This window comes from Colias eurytheme, chromosome 1, assembly GCF_061535395.1.
Source record: "Colias eurytheme isolate Ceu_HAF_F1 chromosome 1, ilColEury1 Martin Lab GWU primary, whole genome shotgun sequence".
NCBI classification, from domain to species: Eukaryota; Metazoa; Arthropoda; class Insecta; order Lepidoptera; family Pieridae; genus Colias; species Colias eurytheme.
The window spans coordinates 7,526,899-7,543,520 of NC_142980.1; the positions used below are offsets into that span (position 1 = coordinate 7,526,899).

General features: G+C 33.9%; 2 protein-coding genes across 4 annotated transcripts; one reads left to right on the forward strand and one right to left on the reverse strand.

Moving 5' to 3' along the window:
* The first annotated feature begins 230 nt into the window (after nucleotides 1-230).
* msk (importin-7 msk) lies at nucleotides 231-9,725 on the forward strand. 3 transcript variants are annotated; one of them, XM_090102623.1, is made up of 14 exons: nucleotides 231-386; nucleotides 1,343-1,894; nucleotides 1,972-2,156; nucleotides 2,402-2,575; nucleotides 2,654-2,799; nucleotides 2,891-3,694; nucleotides 3,778-4,001; nucleotides 5,099-5,275; nucleotides 5,423-5,559; nucleotides 5,669-5,871; nucleotides 6,151-6,296; nucleotides 6,658-6,769; nucleotides 7,614-7,757; nucleotides 8,241-9,725. In XM_090102623.1, the coding sequence occupies exons 1-14, from the start codon at nucleotides 303-305 to the stop codon at nucleotides 8,294-8,296; spliced, it is 3,144 nt and encodes a 1,047-aa protein (XP_089958749.1). In that variant the 5' UTR covers nucleotides 231-302; the 3' UTR covers nucleotides 8,297-9,725. The 3 variants fall into 3 exon arrangements, with proteins under 3 accessions (XP_089958749.1, XP_089958766.1, XP_089958757.1); XM_090102640.1 differs by having other exon boundaries at nucleotides 6,151-6,290; XM_090102631.1 differs by having other exon boundaries at nucleotides 6,154-6,296.
* A 2,988-nt stretch (nucleotides 9,726-12,713) lies between these two features.
* LOC149911087 (uncharacterized) lies at nucleotides 12,714-14,440 on the reverse strand. Its single transcript, XM_090102649.1, has 2 exons — nucleotides 14,239-14,440; nucleotides 12,714-14,097 (listed from the first exon to the last, which is right to left on the reverse strand). Exons 1-2 carry the CDS (start codon nucleotides 14,257-14,259, stop codon nucleotides 13,570-13,572), a joined length of 549 nt encoding a protein of 182 aa, XP_089958775.1. The 5' UTR covers nucleotides 14,260-14,440; the 3' UTR covers nucleotides 12,714-13,569.
* Between the last annotated feature and the right edge of the window lie 2,182 nt (nucleotides 14,441-16,622).

Genomic DNA, 16,622 nt, shown 5'->3' on the forward strand with positions numbered 1-16,622 from the left:
TATGGATACTGTCGTCATGCCTATTCCTATATTTATATAAAGTGTTACTTGAGCTATTATTAGTAACGAACTATCTTTTCCTCTCTTTTCTGTCTTGTGATCTTAATAATTAATGTAAAATGTAGCATTTTAACATGGTTCCTGACCGACTATGTAGACAAGGCTCAATAATCTATTTTTAGTCACGTGACCTGTCTCCAAACCAAACCACAGACAATTTGTCTCTTTCTATCCACGCCCGGTGGTGGCGGCGCATGCCTTCATTTAGAATTTTATAAATTGAGAAGGATAAATAGCAAAAAATGGATACCCGTAAACTAACCGAAATTTTAGGTGCTACAATCGACCCCAATCAGAGGCAGCAAGCTGAAGAACAACTAGCTCAGGTAACTTAGATCTATCACCCACATGTTCTATAAATTACAACACTGCAAATTTGTAATGCTCCGGATCACCCATATTTTACAATTGATATAAGTACTTTCGTAGTGTTCCAATTGATTCATCCTCTCGGGATTGATCAAATTTAAATGCATTGAACGGATGAATTGTTAGTAATTATTATAACCTAGAAATTTCTAGACTTCTCAACTTCTCTTGACGATCGCTAAAAATTTATACTACCCACTAATCTTAAATAAGAAATGTGCCTGATTTTGTAATATTCATTAGTTTAACGGTCATAGTGCCTTGAATGGTTCTCTTACAATAACAACACAATGCTGGGGAACTATTTGGATGATCATCAATACTAATTTACAATTTTTGAGGCATCAGAATTAAAACAGATTAAAACTATTCAAACTATCTATGAACTCTGTTTTTTTTTTTATCAAATCATTGTATCTTTTATTATTCTGACACACTTCCATATTAATGTATAAAACATAGTCATTTTATGGAAGTTTTGTTAAGTTATTGAAACTGTCTGCTCTAATCTCACTAAAAATCAAATACCTAACATGTTGATATCTACAAAAATGTAACTTTACCTATATTTCTATCAGTAATATTATAAAATTTTAAAGGTTCTGTAGAGAATCTTAATTTTATCTCCAATTCATGCAAAAAAAATTATTTTATTAAAATGGTGTATCTGATTCAATTCAAATATGAGAGTTATACAATACATGCACTTTTTTAGTGTTATGTAGTTATAGAAAACAGTGTATGTATCAAATTATTTGCGTGGAAGGAATTATAAATAGGGGTACTTATATTAATAGCAAGAGAATTATTTTTAGTTTATACTATTTAGTAGTTATAGTTCACCAAAATAGGAACACATTACATTCATAAATACAAAGGTACACATTACATTCACATTTATTTCTTGTTACAGATACACAAAATAATTGGTTTTGCACCATCTCTGTTACAAGTTGTTATGTTAAATGAAGTTTCAAAGCCTATTCGACAATCTGGGGTAGTCTATTTGAAGAACATGATCACATCAGGATGGCAAGAAAAAGAGGTTGAAGAAGGGGAGCCAGTCCCTTTCAGTATACACGAACAGGATCGTGCTATGATAAGGGACATAATTGTAGATGCAATTGTCCAAGCACCAGACCTAATAAGAGTCCAGCTCTGCGTTTGTCTCAAAACTATAATCAAACATGACTTCCCAGCGAGATGGACACAAATTGTTGACAAAATACACATATACCTACAAAATCCTGAACCCAACAATTGGATGGGTGCATTGTTGTGCCTCTATCAGTTAATAAAGAACTTTGAATACCACGTAACTGACAAGAGAGCACCACTCAATGAGGCGATGAACCTGTTGCTGCCAATGATGTACAACATCATTGTGAATCTCCAGCCCGACCAGTCTATGGAATCTGTGCTCATTCAGAAGCAAATACTCAAGTGCTTCCATTGCCTCGTAAAGGTGATTAATGATTATAATCTTAAAATTGTTTTATATCATGTGAATGTAAAATCTCAAACAATTATTTATTTCCATAGTACATTTTACCATTGGATTTAATAACAAGGGAAGTCTTCACAAAATGGATGGAAGTTCTCAGATCTGTAATGGAAAGGCCTGTCCCAGATCACACATTGCAAGTGGATGAAGATGAAAGGATGGAACTACCTTGGTGGAAATGTAAGAAGTGGGCAGTGCATACACTTTACCGATTATTTGAAAGGTATTATAAACTAGTATTTTCTTAAGTTTGATTTTACGTGAGTATTATACATTAAGAAATTAAAGACTTTTTAACAGTCTCCCCATGACCACGCTCGCTGTAAAGTGTTTGAAACGTCGGGAAAATAATAGAATGAATAAATCGCGTTTAAAATCCGTTAAAAAGTCTTTAATTTCTTATTATAAACTTTCATATTTTACCTTTGTATTTTCTACATGCAACCTAAAATGAACTTTATTGTTTAGGTATGGAAGCCCAGTTAATGCAAGAGAAGAATATGTTGAGTTTGCTGATTGGTACTTGACAACATTTACTGGCGGTATTTTGGAGGTTCTATTGAGGGTGCTGGACAACTATAGAAACAAAATATATGTCTCGCCTCGAGTGCTGCAACAAACTATTAGTTATATTGATCAGTGGTACGTTTAGAAATAATTTTGATGACACATGATGTACAAAAGCTTAGAGATAATTAATAATGTTCCTTTTGTTTTTAGCGTTAGTCATGCTTATGCCTGGAAGTTATTGAAACCACACATGTTTGCTATCATTCAAGATGTGCTGTTCCAACTTATGTCATATTCAGAGGCAGATGAAGAATTGTGGTTTAATGATCCGTATGAATATATCAGAATTAAGTTTGGTAAGTTTAAAATAATTACATAAATACTGCTTAATAATGTGTATATCTATAAAAAAAAAATTTATTATATGATTTTTTTTTTCTATTTCAGATATATTTGAGGATTTCATATCTCCAGTAACTGCTGCACAAACATTATTGATATCATGTTGCAAAAAACGGAAAGACATGCTGGAAAGAACAATGCATTTCTGTATGCAAGTCCTCACTGGTCAAGGAGCGGAATATGGCCCTAGACAGCGGGATGGTGCTTTACACATGGTGGGAACTCTAAATGATATTCTCATCAAGAAGAAATTCTATAAAGAAGAGATTGACTCCCTTTTGAGCCAATATGTTTTTCCTGAGTTTCACAGTCAATTTGGATACATGAGAGCAAGAGCCTGCTGGGTCCTTCATTGCTTTGCCAGTGTTCACTTCAAGAATGAGGCCCTTCTTGCAGAGGCAGTACGACTTTCTGTCCATGCTCTTTTAAATGACACAGATCTACCTGTTAAAGTTGAAGCTGCGATTGCCATACAAATGCTTCTGACATCACAAGAAAAGGTCCACAAAATGTTGGAGCCTCAAGTTAAACCAGTGACTTCGGAACTATTGAAAGTCATCCGTGAGACAGAAAATGACAATATAGCCAATGTACTGCAAAAGATTGTACCAGTATACACTGAGCAATTGATGCCAATGGCATTTGAAATTACAGACCATTTGGCTACAACTTTCAGTAAAGTGATAGAGACTGACTGTGGAACAGACGAAAAAGCAATCACCGCTATGGGTCTGCTTAACACCATGGAAACTGTTCTCAACGTAATGGAGGACAATCCCGAAATTTTGGCACAACTTGAGAAAACTGTTTTACGCGTAGTGGGCCACATTTTACATCACAACATTATTGGTTAGTATAATTTGTTACTTTCACTTCATTTACTTTTTATAATATTTAAAGAGGTATTATTGGAAAAAATTATATAATTTTAGAATACTATGAGGAAGCAATGACTTTACTTTGTACTCTGACGTCAAAGACCATATCAGAAGACATGTGGAAGGTACTGGAGATGCTATACCAGGTGTTTGAAAAAGAAGGCTTTGATTATTTCACTGACATGATGCCTGTTCTCCATAACTACATCACTGTTGACACAAATGCTTTCCTATCAAATGAGAATCACATTTTGGCTATGTTTAATATGGTGAAAGCTGTAAGTATATTTCTTATCCATACTATATTAATATTATAAATGCGAAAGTAACTCTGTCTGTCTGTCTGTTACTCAATCACGCCTAAACTACTGAACCAATTTTCATGAAATTTGGCATGGAGATATTTTGATACCCGAGAAAGGACATAGGCTACTTTTTATCCCGGGAAAATGACGCAATCCCACGGGAACGGGAACTACGCGGGTTTTTCTTTGACTGCGCGGGCGAAGCCGCGGGCGGAAAGCTAGTTACCAATAAATATAATCTTGCTGTTGCAATGCAATTTCATTATTTATTGTGTTTTCTTTTAATTTACAATCAATTATAAGACTATGTTTTATTGTTCACTCTTTCTTTGAATTATATATTGTTCAATATATTCATAGTCTATTCTTCTATGTACATGTACATACAAAATAAAGATTATATTTTCTTCATAAACTTTACCATACAATTATTTATAGAATTAATAGTCCCTATTGAGCAATAGACAAAAGAGTGCCTTCTCTATTTGCTTTGTAATGGCCACTTGCGATCTAAGAACACAAATTTTGCTATATCTAACTTTATATGTATTTGCTAAATATTTTAAATGTGCCTCATGCATTTGCAATGGTATGCAGCGAATTGACAATCTATACTATCTATACTAATATTATAAATGCGAAAGTAACTCTGTCTGTCTGTCTGTTACTCAATCACGCCTTAACTACTGAAACAATATGCATGAAATTTGGTATAGAGATATTTTGATACCAGAGAAAGGACACAGGATAGGTTTTATCCCGGAAATCCCACGGGAACGGGAACTATGCGGGTTTTGATTTGACTGCGCGGGCGATGCCGCGGGTGGAAAGCTAGTTAATTATATATGTACAAATTGAGCAAAATCCCTTTACATATTTAAGAAGTTAATAATTATGTCAACTCAATGGATAAATATGCAATGCCATGGTATTTCTATATTTTGTTTTCCTTATGTTTATTTTATTGTAAAACTATCTAAGTGAAGCACAAACTGCTAATGTTTTAGCAAAAGTACAATCAAATGTTTTAATATGAAAACTAGATATTTAATTAACTTTATTGTATCCAGGTATTGAACTCAGACGCAGAAGATGAGTCTGAGGTGTATGCTGCAAAGCTACTAGAAGTGATGGTGCTCCAGTGTTCTGGAAAAATTGACAACTGTCTACCCTCATTCGTGGAACTTGTACTGAACAGACTTACAAGGAAAGTCAAGACTTCAGAATTGAGAACTATGTTATTACAGGTTAATATTTTTCCTCCCTTTCATTAAGAAACCTACATATTTATGCTGGTAGATATTGTGTATAAGGTTTCCAGTTATTTAGATTTACAAAAGGAAAATATAGACGTAAATGTTACCATTACTTATAAAATAATATTTTTATTGCAGGTTCTAATAGCCATACTTTATTGTAATCCTCACTTGCTGTTCAACATATTAATGAAATTACAAGAATCAGTACCCAATGCATCCATCACACAACACTTCATTAAGCAGTGGATTCATGACACTGATTGCTTTATGGGGTAAATATGCACATCATTTATTTTATATAAATCTGTATTTTAGCTTGGTAGTTCTTTTTATTCAAGGTTTTTGATGGTATGTTTTAAATATTGTTCTTTTGTATTTTAGATTACATGACAGGAAACTGTCAGTACTAGGCATTTGCACACTGCTAGAAATGGGACCTCAGAGACCAGCCTTAGACGAGGTTCTGCCAAAGATATTACCATCATGCTTAGTGCTCTTTGATGGATTGAAACGGGCTTACGAAGCAAGGGCTGAAGCTGATGATGACTCCTCATCAGACGATGATGATGATGATGATGATGAAGGTTAGTGAGATTTAAAAGATATAGCAATGTCTTGAAATTGTAGCAATATCATCTTTGTATAATTAATAACTCAGGCCCCGGAATCACAGACACAATAGAAAATCTATTGTGTTGTGGACCGATCGGGCCGTTCGGGGCTCAATGGGTTAATATTAATATTTATTTCTTAATATAGTTTACAAATTAAATTTAAAGTCTATTTGTTTAATTTTATTAAAATTTACAATTTCATATAGTCTGTTTAAATTAATAACATAATTATATTTATATAATTTACAGAAGTACTTTCGTCTGACGATGATGACTTCGATCAAATGAATAATGAATATTTAGAAAACTTGGCACGCATCACAGCTCAGAAAAGTGCCGCCCAAGACATTACAATAACCACCAAGATTGAGTTTGAGAGTGATGACGAAGTGAGTGTTAGTATCTCATGCTAACAATACATTAACATTAGTCTGCTAAATATTTTTCAGTTCCCGCTTTTAGATGTTGTCATCTGTTGAATATGTGTTGTGTGTGTATCTGTTGGTGTGTGTATCTGTTGCAGTTCCGTTAATAGTTAATGAATAATATTCATAACTGTAATAAAAAATGATATACATATTTCAGTTACAAGATAACCGTATAACATCATTAATTGTGTGTATGTCTGTAGATTAGAGAAACCTAATCCTAATATGCTAAATCTAAGCCTTCGCTCAAATATTGCTCAATGTTTTTATTCAAAGATTAATTTTTAATTATTTAATTAATACAATAAATATATTCTAATTTATACAGGATGATGATGATTATGAACAAGATGAAACTGCAATTGAATGCTACACCACAGTCCTCGACGACAAGGACTGCCCAGTTGATGAATACATCAAATTCAAGAATGCACTGTCTGGTAAGTTTGTAAATATATGTGAGAGAATTATAACAGAGTAGTTGTTTTGTGGCTATACCTTCCTATTACAATGTGCTCTATGGTGTACAACATAATGTCGATATTGAGAGATTGGAGCTATGCGGGTTTTCCTTTGAAAACGCGGGCGAAGACGCGGGCGAAAAGCTAGTAGATCATATTGCCATGTATGGCAAATTTTAATCTTACATGCCTCTAAATGGTAATCCTAAACATAATTAATTATTGTGACTAAACATGAAACTCACCATAGAGCCACAAAGAAAAGCTACATCCAATTTTACTACATTAATAGTTTCCAATACACTTTACAATATATGTACACAATTGGTAAAATGACTGTCTTTTTATATGACGTGTGTTTTATTTGTGTGTTGCTGGTGTTCCATATACATATAAAAAGACGTATGGCACTCGGGGACTGTCGCGCTAAAGCTATTGCATGCTGCCGCCCCCGTCGGAGTGGGATGCTCCCCACTCCGACGGGCGCAGGTATTTTCGTTACGGAATTTCTGGATTCGGTCCCCGCGCTCAAGGCCCGCGATAGAAGCTATGCAATAGCTTAATAAATTATTATTATCAATAATTTTTATTTCATAATATTTTTTTTTCTCTTACTTTTCCAGCCTGTTCAGCGTTACATTAATTATATGTATATATATCTATCCTCTACCTTAGGTGGCCTGGAAGAAATCGCTTTTAAGCGATAAGGTCACCTTTTGTACTTCGCATCCATACAAATATATATTATACTGTACATTGTAATATTAAATGGTGTGGTACAATAAATGATTAAATAAATAAATAATGCGAAACGAATGTGTAGGTCTGTCAACGAGCGAGCCAGCGCTGTACCACGCGCTCACGAGCGTGCTCGACGAGGAGCAACAGAAGCAGCTCAACGCTGTGTTCGTGCTGGCCGACCAGCGCAAGGCGCAGCAGGACAGCAAACGCATCGAACAGAGCGGAGGTCAGTGTCGCCCACATGAGTAGTTAAATAGTTGGGATGTAACGATACCGATGCCGATACCGATATATAGGTATCGCCGATCATGAAATAACCGATACCGATATCAAACCAAACCAAAAAACCGCGACCAATGAACGATGCGGGAGGCCGCCCGCGCGTGCGCACTTTGTTTTCTGAAAAAACTCTACCAATTGTAAACTCTTATTAGGCACTGATTGTATGTGTATGACTTAAAGTTTAACTGACTTTGCAAAATAATAATACTAAAATAAATGGTTTTCTTTTTTTTATTTGGCATTGTTATATAAAAGAATACGATTTACAGTTGAGCCTCTGTTAAATGTTGGTAACTTTTATTGCCAAATTCACTATTTATTTTTCTACCAAGCCATCGGTATCGGTATCGCCGAATCAGTAAGATATAATTTTAAACTGTCAAAATGTCGTATCAAATTTCAAACGTTTGTATTTTTATTGTTACAGGTTACTCTTTCACGGTACCAGCACAAGTACCTACAACTTTCAAATTCGGATCATAAATGGTTAGATAAAAGACTAAATTGACTAATTTTTATCACATTATATACATTTCTTTATATACGTTCTTTCAGCTCGAATTGCGAAACATTATAAATGTTGTTACTCTGTGCGAACTATTTATTTTACTATTTATTTGATGTGTTTAGTTCCTGAATTAATATGATTTATAATTTTTTCCCAAACAACCATGGTCGCTGATAACAATAAATATAAGGGCACGGAACTTACGATGCTTGGATTTCGACGTCTATCATTTTCGGTAATACCAATTAAGTCGAGTTCCCTCCCCCCCCGACACACACACACACACACACATCTCCCTGCTTTAATAACGGATATTGAGTTTAAACAGAGGAATAATGAGTAGTGTAATACCTCAGGTATTGCGGAAGAATATCTTCATTCATGTAACTAGTTATTTGTATTTAACGATCATTGTAATATTACATTACATACGCCGACAAGACAAGATTTTGAATTTATATCATCTATGATCTGATGGCAGAAATTGAGAAAATAGTACCTTGGAAAATGTCGTTATGTATATATCCAAAGCGAGCAAATCCGAATCTATGTCGAAATCATTCGAGCACGACAAAAGTTCTAATCGTGATACCGTGTCAGTGGCACAAGTGGAATTATATCAGCGCGTATTTGCAATGATTCCAATGTATCAATATTACCATTATCGATAAAATGTAAAACATGTCATCAGAAATGCATGCAAACAAATTGACTACCTTCGTTATCAATGTTTAGTATTACTTGCACATTGAATCTTTATTTCATCTGCAATTTTATCTATAAATTAATTTGTCTTTATTAGATTTACATTCCATCCTTGAATGTTGTCAATTAAATATTTAATTTGCATTGCAGGATGATGAAATTGATATATTGTGTATATTTGGTGATACTGAATGAAAATTTTCCATGTTAATAAATCACGCTAATAATGTTATTTAAAGATCCAACAATCTACGTGATTCGTATTTTTTATAGTTAATATGTTAATTGTTGATGGTAGAATTATACTGATGCAAGTTAATTATTCAAATGAATATAATATTATATATTATATAGATATTTTTTGTATAGGTGTTGAAAAATATGAAATATTTTACACCTAAATATGCACTTTAAAAATATTAACATTGTTAGTTAGTTCATTCCATATCCCTGTAACTCTTCGTCGTGACGTGCTTTACAATAAGTATAAACTCGGTAACTTCTGAAAGACAAAACTTGACTCTGCATGTTTCTACCATCTTGTTCTAGGAATTGTTATATTGATAAGATTCCCATTTGTAATTAAATTTATTTTATTATCATGAAATCACAAAAAAATGAATGCCTGATTTGCATTTATTTATTATAAAACACATTTAACTCATATTGTTTACCTTGGATGTTATTTCTCTTTTTTCTCTTTAAAATCCCAATGTTGATGTGTTAAGATGTTTTTTTTTATCCAGAGATTGGGCTCTAGAGTTATATGTAAAAATTGATGTTAATAATCTTAGATAAAAACAAAAAGAGGAAGATACGGCACTCGCTAGCCTTGTTTTAGTCTACGTTAAAACATCGAGTTATTTGCATGTGCTGCGTGTCATTGTAAAAAGACCAAGAAAGGATTAACGAGAATAATAAATGGAGCTGTACTTTAGTTTGTGGTATTTACAAAATTAAAATAAATTTTAATATTTTTTAAATTACTAGTTGTGGTACCCGGCTTCGCTCAGGGTGTTGATAATATTTGTTTATAAAACATATTTTTTTATTTTGTCATTGTGGGGTATTATAATATATAATATGCAAGGTAATCAATCAATACAAATATAAGTCTAAATAATGGCTTAATAGTCCCTTGACGGCCATTTAGAAAAATAATTTAAATATAATAAGTTTTTGTAACCCATACGATTATGATTATTAAATAATGAAAATCTTGGACTGTGTTATTATTTTCCATTTGTTTACTTGCTGACGCTACTTCGCTCGATGTAGATAGGCCGAGCCGATCGGAACGCGGTTCTCTCACTTGCACTGTTGCTGTTGTTGTTCATCATCGTTCTGTCTTTGTCGTTACGTGTGTGAATTCGTATGTACCTAAATATGTAGTTGTAGGACACGCGCAGGCCCATCTTTTAGTTGACAATTGTAAGAACGTACCGTATCTTCCTCTTTTTGTTTTAATCTAAGTTTATAATTAAATAAAATTCTATCATTAGTACCTAATCGTAACTAAATTGATATATATGTGTACATCTTGGTAGATATACGATATTTGTTAAGGGGTTTCAGATATTAATGAAACCCATCTGCAGGCTTTTAATGTTGTTGTAAAATAAATTATCAAATTAAAAGTAACTACACTCAATATATGTACTAGCATTAACCAATGGCTACTTTTATTAGCCATTGTATTATCTATCTTCATTACGAAAGAGCTAAAATTAAAGGATGTTTTTAGTTTGATAACGATTTGTAATTAAACTGAATGGTACTTTATTACTCTATGCGTATTTTCAAATCTAAATATTTACTCATTTTTATTATACCATGACGATTTTCTATATTGTTTTCTTTGAGCGTTAGTAACATATATAATATTATAGTATGGCGGCTTAGATGTTTACACATATAAAGATGTATTTTCAAGTAATGTGGTTTTATTTATTACCCTGATCATACCAACTCATTCATTTTGTTTTAATACGGTAAATAGCCAGACATTTGACTGCATGAAATTAAAAGGCATGCCTGCCTAGATAGACTAATCGCTCTTTCTTGTCTTGAATAAATTTAAAATGTAATCCTCTGGGAAGGCGGATATTTCTTTGCTACTTGCTGTTAGATTGAACAAAGATGTTTGATGTCGATCTGCGGCACGTAATAATATGTTCTACGACATGATGGCTAACCATGCGTGAGCCACCCGTAAAGACATTTTTTTTTTCACAAAAATGTAGCATAGTAACTAGCTGGACTTCATTTTTCTATATCACCATATAACTTTTTTTTAATCTACCCATGTTTTTTACGTGACTGACGCACATTCACGTATACAAATTACAAACCCGAAACAGCCGCTTCCCCTTAGTACGCTTATCTCTTTAAAATTATGCAACAGGTTTTGAGGTGGAATTTTTGAATCGAGAGGCAGCTTTTTTATGTAGGTATGTAAAGTTTTTGTCCTATGCTAAAGAAATATTAATTAATATTTTTTTCGCATAATTCTTTGATGATAAGTATTTATTGGTTATTTTACGTGAAACTCCGGTTTTATTAACGGCCACGATAAAGAGGCCTTTCATTTCCTGTAACACCTACAGGAAAGATTTTATTTGTACACTAAGATTTCTGGCCAATAAATGAATTTATGTAGCGCAAGGTTTTAATAAAAACCGGCCAAGTGCGAGTCGGACTCGCGCACGAAGGGTTCCGACCTGTGGGGGATACTTAAATTTTTATATTTTTAGTATTTGTTGTTATAGCCTCCTATCTATCACGGTTTATGAGATACAGCCTGGAGAAAGACAGACAACGAAATCTCAGTAATAGGGTCCCGTTTTACCTTTGGGTACGGAACCCTAAAAAATAAACAATTAAATTCCTTAAATCGCATGCGCTCCGAAGAGTATTGATGTTCTATTGGCTATAAATATAAACGTATACGTAGGTGAAACAATATCAAAACCTACATAGGAATTATATACCTAAGTGTCCAACTTTTTTGACACTAAAATGTGACCGCGACTTATTCCGCGTTGAAGCCGATATATAAGGTAACTTGCGTGCTTATAATCTCCTCCAAGCTTGTGAAAGTCCTATTAAAATAAGCTTAGCCATTACAGCGTACATAATGATTGAACAAGAAAAGGCCGAAAATATCACAGATATCGACATCGTAGAGAGAAATGCAATCTAATATCAGATAAATCAGTCTAGTCCTAAATTGAATTACTAAAATTGGTCAATGGCTTACATTTAAATACCATACTAGTGCACCATAGATGAGCGAGGCTATGAAGAAACCTGGCAACTTAATTTTTTTTAACTATTTTACCCTGGGATACGAAGTGACATGTCAATAATGGGTATAATTTTTTCATTATTCTTTTTGGTAGTGAGTAAGTACCTACCTAGTTACACTTAGAATTATATGGAATTATGGACCTGCTCTTGAAGTTTAATATAAATGAATTTGCACTATATTACAGTAACTGAACTCTTGACTAGCAAAAAATTCAATTTATAATGCCATTATGAAGTTTATAATTAGAATTAACTTTTTAAAGAAACTGTAACTTAGGTTTATAATAGTTAAATCATTTAAGTATTTTCAAATTGTTAGGTATATGAATTTTGAAAAGGATCTAGGATGATCTTCATGATGCAATGAAACAAAAAAAAATCACATGATTTTTTAATAAATATAACATAATTATAATATAGACATAAAACAAAACAATAATCCCTGCACCAAACAACACAAACAACCAACACCCTGACAACCATAGTATAATAACACATAAAAAAATATTTTCATAAAATATATTCTTTCAAATATAACAAAATAACTGTTCATAAAGTCTTATTTGGAACATGGAATCAATCATATTAACATTAGAGAGCATTATACAAAATAAATCCATTGATACAGCATTTCAAAACAAAGCAGGAATAGTTAAATTTGTTTGAGATTCCCTTCCCAAAATGTACTACTACTAATTTATTAGTCTTCTAAATATTTTGTCACTTTAATAAAATTATAAATATTTTATTCAGTAGAAGTAGAAGAACAGTAAAGAAATAAAAACAGTAGAAAAACTTTGATTCACACAAACATACGCAACCATTTTCAACAAGACCCTTGGGGAAAGCAAAGAGGTGAAAAGTTTTGTTGATGCATATGTTTGTGACAGTGAGCCATTTCAAATTATTTTTATGCAGTTTCGTTTCTGTTAAAATCTGTTTTTACATGAAACTTGTGACAAAGGCCAATAAAGGTAAAAAATGTTGTGGTTTCATAAAACCATTATGAAACCACGGTAAAAGTGAAACTGTTCCAACGGTTCCGAACACTGCTTTGTGTCGACACACGCGATACACGCGACATGCGCTACACAGACCAAAAAATTTGAGACGATGTAATAAAAGTTTCACTTTAATAAGAGTTTTAAAATCTTATATATTGTGTCATAAAAGAAATGTCTACATTAAGATACCAACACATTTTTTAACAACTTATTTTATACTAATTTGAAAGTTATAGAGCATGAAGGGAGCCTTTAAAATAATCGTAGCGATAACGTCTTTTATCTTGCAAAGCTGTTATTTTACTTGCTGTATCACAATCACGACAAACTCCACAAAATATGCTGGTAACAACATGAAAAGGACTTCGGTAGTATAGATTTGGATTTTTAAGTATCTTGTTCTTTTTGTGACAGCGAACATGGAGAAATATTTCTAGTAACATAAGTAGCACACAAACAAGGCTGGGGAATATCATGAGTGTGGGTATTATGAGTAGCAGCCTGTGACTTATAGTATTTGATCCAGCCAAAATGTTTGCTTTCAAAGTTTGGAATTTTTTGGTTTTACTCATATGTCCATGAGGAAAACGAACGGGCTTCCGTGATTTTCTCGACTCTTGAATAGCATAAATTGGCGCATCTTTAAAAACCATAGACGGTTCTCCAGTTTCTTCATTGACATGATAGGTGATTATTTCCCCAGTTTCCTCATCGCAACGAAATCTTTTAGATGCTGACATTGTAACGGGTTGTCTGACCTAAATGGCAAAACAATTATTATATATATATAATATGTATAATATGTAAATATATAATATTATGTAGTACTGACATTTTTGTTTATTCTAAAACTCAATTATCAGTAAAAACAAAATAAAACAATAATTCCAACAACCTACCTGGCAGGGGCAATGATTCATAAGCGTGTAGTGATGACAACTTTTAAATGGCGAAAAACAATTCAAATTTTTGTAAGGTTTTGTTTATACGCATCTTAACGATACGTATAAAAATTATTAAAAAAGCAAGAAATCTTTAAAAATGAATGTACAAGTACAGAGCAGGAAACAGTGATTCCTGATTTTAGTCAACAGAACTTATTATAAATGACAGTCAAATTTGACATACGTCAGCGTCACTAATGATCAATTAACAGACGCTCCGATTTGGTTGGTGCCAACCATATTGGAACCGACATGGCAACCATTCCAACATTGCTACAGATTGTCCGACGGTTGGCCTTCCAACTGTCAGTTGACCATAGAGTAATATGTCAGTTGACCATAGTACGAAGAGAATGGGCTAAATTCTACTATAGAAATAGAGAAAATTACAGTCATATGCGGCTCTTATAACTTATTTTTTAAGGTTTTTAATGTAGCCGCACTGTCAATTTTTTTAATACTTCTAACATAATAAAATACGCTTGATTTCTGGCATCTCTATTTGCGTAATCTTTGTTACTTAAGTCCCACAAACAGGGAAAGTCTTTATATAGTTCCAGTAATTTTATTAATATGTCACGTTCGGTGACCGTAACTCCCTCGGCGTTCATGTTGACGTCCTACACCGGCGGCGTTGCAAATGTGAATGAGCCAATTACCTATATTACTCTATGGAATGAGCCGATTTGGTCGGAACAAAGCTTCCAAACGTTCCAATTTGGTTGGATCGGATAGGAAGTTGGTTTGGTCGGTATTGCTGGCGCATCCGACCACGTCAAACCAATATTAATAATAATTATGTCGGACCGACCGCTCTCTACACTTTCCGATTTGGTCGTGGTCGGATGGTTGGCACCAACCAAATCGGAGCGTCTGTAGATACACTAATGCTCGATCAAATGTCACCGAGTCTGACCGTGTCAGGACTCAGGAGCCTAGATCTGTGTCATAGGGCGTATTCAGAAAGAAAGCTTGAAACTTATAAGCGCTTATCGTCGCTTATAAGCGCTGGTAACCCGCGCAGGAAAATATATGAACATGCGCTTATAAGCGCTGATCGGCGCCGACAAGTTTGTTGAAACTTGTTGGAACTTGTCGGCGCCGATCAGCGCTTATAAGCGCATGTTCATATATTTTCCTGCGCGGGTTACCAGCGCTTATAAGCGCTTATAAGTTTCAAGCTTTCTTTCTGAATACGCCCATAGACCGGACTCTCAGTGGAGTTTCGTTTGCAAAAATCACGGACCTAAATCTGACTTCTGATATATTATATTGTATAGATCCCAGACATCCTATAGACAGATGTTGCCTTGAATCATAAACAATGGACTATTGTTAATTATTTAAAATAATAATTTAAAAAATATATTCATGAGTTTTCAATCTATAGTGGTTTAAAGTTAACTCAAAAATGGACCATTTTCGTAAATTTTCTAAAAAATCTTAGAGAAAGTGTAAGAAATGTATATAGTATGCTATATATTCGTGATCTACTCAATAAGCTCTTTCATTTGATACCCCACACGGCATGTTTTGGAAATTTTTATTTTTTTCTTTGTATGCCATATTTAATTACCGGGGTGCGGGCAGGGGGACCACAAAACTGGTTGGCAACATCTGTCTATAGGATGTCTGGGACCTATACAATATATATCAGAAGTCAGATTTAGGTCCGCTATTTTTGCAAACGAACATCTCCTTGGAGCCTGCTCTATCAGGAGCAGACCTTGCTCTGTGGAGCAGCCAAGGAGCAGCAAAGACGCCAAAGCGAGCCAAAGACGAATGACGATCACAGATCTACTACAACTAACAACTATCTATCTTGTACTAGATCTGTGATGACGATAGACTATTAATTATCTAGATTACTAGAGTCTAGAGTAGTGGTTTTTCAAATTTTCAGCTATATCTAATGTAGGCACTACACATAGGCCAACGCATTCGCCAACGCGCTGACGGGTGGCTGGCGGTAGGTACGCTTGCCAACGCGCTTGTGAGTTCATCCACACATTTCAAGGTCTTTCTCACAGAGCAAGTAATTATTTATCTTTCTCGTCCAGTATGTTTTGGTTCGAGCTAATGTGCAGACGTATTCAAAATGGATGTTGAGTCGCTAACAGCTACAGCTGTATATTTAATATTTATTCACAGCTTATTTTTTGGGTTTCAGTCTGATGGAGTCTAGCCAGCCAAAGCTGAACCCAGTAAAGGGCGGCAAATTTAAAAAATGTGGACCTGGTAACATCGGCTTAGTTAGGAAAAAAAATTGATACTTTTGATAGTATTCTTAGGGCGTATTCAGAAAGAAAGCTTGAAACTTATAAGCGCTTATAAGCGCT

Coding starts and splice junctions, on each gene's coding strand:
- LOC149911087 (XM_090102649.1), bottom strand. CDS start 14,259: ATGAATCATTGCCCCTGCCAG. Junction 14,098..14,238: donor TGAATCATTGCCCCTGCCAG/GTAGGTTGTTGG, acceptor TTTGCCATTTAG/GTCAGACAACCCGTTACAAT.
- msk (XM_090102623.1), top strand. CDS start 303: ATGGATACCCGTAAACTAACCGAAATTTTAGGTGCTACAATCGACCCC. Junction 2,157..2,401: donor CTTTACCGATTATTTGAAAG/GTATTATAAACT, acceptor TTTATTGTTTAG/GTATGGAAGCCCAGTTAATG. Junction 4,002..5,098: donor TGTTTAATATGGTGAAAGCT/GTAAGTATATTT, acceptor TATTGTATCCAG/GTATTGAACTCAGACGCAGA.